The sequence below is a fragment of the Macrobrachium rosenbergii genome, chromosome 24, assembly GCF_040412425.1.
Source record: "Macrobrachium rosenbergii isolate ZJJX-2024 chromosome 24, ASM4041242v1, whole genome shotgun sequence".
Taxonomy (NCBI): Eukaryota; Metazoa; Arthropoda; class Malacostraca; order Decapoda; family Palaemonidae; genus Macrobrachium; species Macrobrachium rosenbergii.
In genome coordinates this window covers 12,114,382-12,121,492 of record NC_089764.1, presented here as the reverse complement: position 1 = coordinate 12,121,492, position 7,111 = coordinate 12,114,382, and the positions used below count along the sequence as shown (strand labels likewise).

The window sequence follows — 7,111 nt, the reverse complement described above, 5'->3', positions numbered from 1 at the left end:
TATATAGAGAGAGAGAGAGAGAGAGAGAGAGAGAGAGAGAGAGAGAGAGAGAGAGAGAGAGAGAGAGAGAGGAGTATATATATATATATATATATATATATATATATATATATATATATATATACATACATACATATATATATATATATATATATATATATATATATATATATATATATATATATATATTTGAGTATAATATGAAGATAAAAAGGCCCATAAAACACTATTTGAACATTGCAACCATATATTTCGGGCACTTCCTTCTGTGCCCCTGTTCACTGGTAAAATATTTTACCAGTGAACAGGGGCACAGAAGGAAGTGCCCGAAATATATGGTTGCAATTTCGTTTCAAGGTTTTTATGGGCCTTTTTATCTTCATATATGTATGTATGTATGTATGTATGTATGTATGTATGTATGTATGTATGTATGTATGTATGTATGTATATACATGTGTATGTACAGTTGGCCAAAGAAAAATTAGCGCAGTTTCTTTATTCATCGTTCGTTATGGAAATATTGCCATATGCAGGTGCCATATTATTTGCTTTTCAATCGTGACAGCCTCAGAAGCAATTGGAATTTGGATTTGCTTCTGCTCGAGTCTTGACGATGACCCAACGTATCGTACAGTACTGGTGTGTCGTCGTTCGTCACCTGCAGCCGATAAATAATGATGAAGCCTATCAATATTCTTTAATAGCAAACTGTAATTCAACTAATTTTGTCCTTTGATCAACGAAATAATTGGCATGGCACATTTAGTTGCCCTAAATTTGACTTCCGATTCTGACACATGATTACCTACAGTAGGTCTATTTTCAGCAGTATCTCTTTCGGATGCGTCATGTGAATGAATGTTTAAATCGACAATATCTATATTAATCTGCTTTATTTGATTATTCCCGTTATTCTTTTTTATTGACAAAGTTCTCCTTTGTTCTTATCCTTTTCATTAGTGCTTAACATAATTTACTCAGACCTAGCTATCTCATGTCAAAAAGCAACATAAGAAATCAGACGAAAACAATTTAGTCTTTCTTCAATCTAATTCCTTGCATGTCATCTTGTTTCATTCGCACAAGGTGGAAAGCTGTGGGAGTCAAAGCTGAAAAATGCAGTAGGACAAAAAAATTAATTTCATGAAAGCATTCTTGGGTTAACCTTGATGTAGATATTCATTTCTCCATTCTCCTAAACAGAAATTAATTAGAATCAGTTTCACACTATGCCTAGACCTACTACCGTGAGCATATTATACGTAGCTGGAAAAGGTTAGAAAATATGAAAGGTAATTTTCTCATTTAAGTCTATTTCCGATATTTACAATAAAAACAATTATATATATATATATATATATATATATATATATATATATATATATATATATATATATATATATATATATATATATATACTGTATATATACACATATACATAAGAAAAAAAAAGTAGGAATCCATGAAGTTGTAATGCAGTCAAATAAGGAGTAAAGCTAACAAACAAATGAAAATAAACATATCCATATTAGCAGGTGATTTTTTATATATATATATATATATATATATATATATATATATATATATATATATATATATATATATATATATATATATATATATATATATTATGTGTGTGTGTGTGTGTGAGATAGAGAGAGAGATGAATTAAGTAGGAATTCAGTCCTAACATAGGCCTATAAATATGTATAGATTCACATGAATAAAAAAAATGTTAGAGAAGTAAATGAGCCGAAGTGAAGTCAAATACAAAATAACACTGTTAAACTAAGGGGAATAAAATGATAAAATTGGTCACATTATATGAAAAGGCAGCATAACTCATTAAAACTTTGTATAGGATCCTCGTGCATCTAGCACGCATCTTATCCTATTTGGCATTGATGCAACAAGGACTTTGCAAGTGTCTGCTGCTCCCCTCTTTGGCCCTAAGTTTTCCCAAATATCTATTGCATGCTTTATAAGGTTCTCTTTGGTGTAAGCACGATTAACACCCTATTGTTGGGTCATGTAGGCCCATAAGTTTTCTATTGGGTTCAGATCTGCAGACTTGGCAGGCCAGTCAGTTCGAACCACGTCTGGATTCTGCTGGAACCATTGTTTTACAACCTCTGCATTGTGGACCGCAAAATTGTCTATGGCGATATATAGCCTACTGGCATGGGATACGGCAATAATAGTTTTCGAACTGAGGGTACTAAAACGTCCCGTAAAATTTCGATACACTGATTGGTGTTCAGAAACGCTCATCGATGGCAATTAGTCCTCCCGGTCCACTGGCAGCCATCCATCCCCATAACCCAGCTGATATTCTGCCACTACGCCTTGAAGGCGCGATGTTATTTTCAGCATATCTGTCCACAGAAAATATTATTTCAAATGACAGACAATTCAATAGAGAGTAGTTAGTCATAAAAAAAGAGAGAACAGTAGACCTACAACTTTACAGACATATTTTCTTCCATTTTTATATATGTTACAACATGACCTATCTTATGAATTATCCTCTATAAATGAAAATTATTATGTTTCCTAATAGCCTATAGGCATGAATTGAAATTATATCTCAAGACAACTATATGAAGATAAATGTGCAGTATAATCCCCATTAAACAGATAATTCCTGTATGAACAGTCAAATACATATAGTTATTGATCATTTCTCAGCTTTAGGTCTAGGATATATATACAGTAATAAGGACAAAATAACAAAAGTTTCTTTTTTTCATTTTGCAACTATGTATTATTTTCACTTTATAGTCGAATTGCATTAGTTTTTATATATAACGTAATGCACTCAAGTATATACTGCATACCAGTTTATGTAGGAATAAACAGGTCCCATCTTTTCTTCTTTATGCTGTTGCATTAGCAACGGTTTCCTTGCCGGAATCCTGTGATGCATTCCTGCCCCATGCAACCTATTCCGCACAGTCTGCACACGTATTTGCAGTCCAAGCTGCTGTTTCACAGCAACTGCTGTCATCTGGGGCTGTTCTTTGACAGCTGCAGCTATCATGTTGTCTAGCTCTTTTCTGGGCTTCGAGGAGTTCCACTCTAGGCCTATTTTTCGCACTTTTATCATTTTTTTTTTCTCTGAAAGCATTTTGTGAGTTTCCATTGTTTTCTGTAAAATTTAACAAATGGAATCGTTCAGCTACTATCAACTTTATATTGAAATGATAATATAAGAACTATGTTTATGTGATACTGCTAGTGATAGCTGTCTCCTATTGTTGCCGAAACGTGCAAATGTGGAAGTTTTGATGCAGAAGTGGGGTCTTTATTTTACGGTCTGCCACACCAAGTGTGGAAAGAAAATTTTCATACTCTTTTTAGGGGTTTATTGGGCCAGATATATTAGTTTCTTATATTTTCGGCCATTTGCATATTTATATATCTTTTCATATAAAAAATGACTGAATAAAAAGCCATCAAAGAGTGGTTGTTTGCGCCGAATCATGAAGCAGCAGAAGTTGATCGAGCCAGGAATGTCTTGACTGACACGTCGAATGCAGACGACATCAGAGTGACAGCAGCTTTAGGGATCCATCTAATTATGGTAGCTTAACTCTATTTAAAATTATTTTAGTAAACGTAAAAAATTATTATGATAAACTTAGGGGAAGTTACAGGAAATGATCTTTAGACTGTGAAGGAAAGCTATGGGTTGAATGACTTTAAACTTTAGGCTACCATAGAAGTCAGTGCTGTGGAAATGTGGCAACACTGTATTCTGGCAGTTGTCGTGATTCGACGTTTTTTATCACTTCATTTTTCGTTCACGTGAATTTTGTTATATGGAAAATAGTTTTACGTAATTATATAACATGATGTTCTAAAGATTACAGTGACTGTTTTTAACGCCATTACATAAGATTTATTCCATCTTCGAACAGAAAAATATAGTAATCAGGCATGAATCGTGCGTCAGGCAGGTGATCGAAAAATTATGAAACTCTGCCAATTCTAATTTGGCCGACTGTACATGTTAGGAAAATTAGATAGGAAAAGTAGAAAGAGAGAGAGAGAGAGAGAGAGAGAGAGAGAGAGAGAGAGAGAGAGAGAGAGAGAGAGAAAGTAGAGAGAGAAGAGAGAAAGAGAAATTCTAGAGAAACAGAGAACACCTTTTATCAAAGATCGAACAATGATAACGCCTAGGTTGTTGTCGCTTGAGAAGCTAAGAAGTGCTGACTGAAATAAACCTTTTTCCATGAGCTCAAAACAGTGAGCGAGTATATTGCTCCCAGGGCCATAAAACCGATGTAAAATTTGGAAACTGTGGCCTCGCGATTTAGCTTACTCAGTGATGATTCAGCACCGCATCAAGAAAGCTAACGCCAGACATTTCTATAACTCCGCCTTCAATAGGATGCGCTTTCATGGAAATTCCAGGAAATTGGAGGCTGGACAAAGTGATGTACTTCAACACCCTCCAATCAAACATTCTAGGGAGGGGTCTTTTACACCCCCTCCTAAGATCATTTCCAATCAAGTCCTCTAAGGAGAGATTTGAACCACACCCACTAAAGTTCTTCCTAATCAACTGTTGAGGGGAGGCCTTGCAGATAAATCCTTCCAATAAGAAACTAGCGGGAGGTGGCGATTGCAGATAACAAGAAACCCAGGGGTTCGAGAGGCAGGAGAGCAGCAGAGAGACCAGATTTGAGTTAACATCCACCAGGGAGAGTTACACTTACATGCTTTGATAAAAGTTGTTGCCCTGCTTTTGTGCTCCCAGCAGACTGAGTGGTAGTTTCCACCAGAGAGTTCATATCCTGCTGGCTTTTTAAATTGAGCCTTATGACGTCATATGTTTACGGAATTGTTTTAGAATCCTTGTTCAGATTTTCTCGGTCCCGGCATCGGTGACTTGAAAGGCTCTAAATAATACAACTTTCAGCTTTATCCAATGCTTTGATAAAAAGTTGCTGAAAAACCAGAACTGTTTATTAAGAGTGATTTCGTTTGCCTAACTGTAACTTTAAATTGTACTTGTAGTAATTTTCGTCATTAAATTAAGAAGCTACAGAACTCGTCTCTATTATGCCTTTCTGAGAGATACCAGTTATCTAAGATAATTTACCTCCAATGATAGCAGGTTCAAGAAAGCAGTGAAGGTGTAAATCTACACTTAGAGAATTTGCAGGTGAGAGAAAAAAAAAAAATCTCAGTCGGACACATTGCATAAATGGTGGCAGCAGTCAGTGGATCCAGAAGGCGGGAGAAATTCCTTTCTTGGATGTCCTGGTTAAGAGGGAAGGGGAAAATTTAAAATTCAAGGTATATAGGAAGAAGACACACACCATTTCATACATACACAGGTTCTCCAGTCATAGGAAAGAAATAAAAATAGGACTAATGACAGGGTTGGCCATCAGGGCTTATAGGATTTGCAGCCCCGAATTTTTAGACGAAGAGCTGGATTACCTGAGGGAGAGTTTTAGGAGATTAGGCTACCCTAAGTATTGGTGGGAGTGGGCACACATCAAAGCAAGGAAAAACTATTTTGGGGAGAGAGAAAGGATAGAAAAGGAACATTTTGTAGTGAAGAAAATAATTACAGTCCCGGACAACAACTCTATTGCACCCATCAACAGAAAGCTAGATAATTTCAAATTGACAGGCAGCTACAAAAATACCATTAGGAATAAAATAGTTATAAACAAAAAGTCGGTAGAGGGGGAAGAGATTAGAGGGGGCTATATATGGCAGCGTGTCTAGACTGTGAAGAAGGGTACTATGGCGAAACTGGCAAATCAAGTAAAGAGCAAAGCAAACAACATCTGCAGAACATAAGGCATTATAATCGGACGTCGGCAGTTGCCAAACACTGTTGGGAAAATGAACATAAAATAGACTGGAAAAATATGAGTTTTCTGTACAGGAACACCAACAAAACGTCTAGACTGGTTGTAGAGAACGCCTTCATAACTTGCGCCAACAACACAATGGCAGGGAACACCGGAAACGGCTTTGAAGACAGCATATCCAGAAAAATCGTATACTCCACAGTAGCAAGGAAATGAAGGAAAAACCCAAGATAACGCACGGAGAACAGACACCTGGAAGAAGGGAGCAGAGAATGACCAAGATCACGAGGGGGTGGGGGTCACACAGGAGGAGCTAGGCGATTATAGGATTAAAAGTACCCAGCACACAGATATAAATACAGCTGGACTACGCGTCTCCTCATTGTACGGATACTTGATAATGTGGACTGTTTGTCCTAGAAAGCTTGTAACTTTTTCTGAATAAATACTCCATTTGATACCATCCAGTTTGAATGAGGTCCTTTTAGTAATATATATATATATATATATATATATATATATATATATATATATATATATATATATATATATATATATATATATATATATATATATATATATATATATATATATATATATATATATTATATATATATATATACATGTTTACATAATATAAGTATAAGTGAACAATAGTTGAATGCCTAAGTATCACAACCTGCAGTTATCTTGCTCGTCAGTAAACTATCTCGAATGAAAGAAAATTTTCTCTTAAACTGGTTGTTAGGGAATGTTGAGTGTCAGTTTTAAAACCAGTGAATTTCTACTTAAATTTTCAGACATATTTTACAAAGCAAATATTTATTTCATATACAGTCGTTACGTGTGTTTAACATTCTCACAAGCTCGAGTTTGTAGGTTCGGTGCCTTTTGTTCCTCTGTGGGTATGCGTCAATACTTTTTTTTATTTTATAGAGTGACTTTGTATCACTCTTTTATTTCTGGTTAATTTTAGTGGATCAGGAACTTTAAACAGTTTTAAATCATCCATGGACTGATACTTGAATACCTCGGGTATTATAGAAATCTCGCTAAAGCCATTAGTCATGAAAATCAGTATACCCTGGAATCTCGCTAAGGTCATTGATCATGATTCCATTCTATTTTGGAATCTTGCTTAAGTCTTTGCTCATGACTCCAGTCTATCCAGGAATCTCGCTAAAGTCAGTAATCATGATTCCAGCCTATCCTGGAATCTCGCAAATGTCATTAGCCATGATTAGAGTGTATCCTGGAATCTATAGTCATTGGTC

General features: G+C 35.5%; 1 protein-coding gene across 1 annotated transcript in view; it reads right to left on the bottom strand.

The window, feature by feature from the left end:
* Positions 1-3,043, bottom strand: part of LOC136851783 (uncharacterized) — a 54,996-nt gene extending 51,953 nt beyond the window's left edge. Inside the window, exon 1 of the mRNA XM_067126095.1 lies at positions 2,841-3,043. Coding sequence (XP_066982196.1) covers positions 2,841-3,043 — 203 coding nt within the window. The remainder of the gene's footprint in view (positions 1-2,840) is intronic.
* Between the last annotated feature and the right edge of the window lie 4,068 nt (positions 3,044-7,111).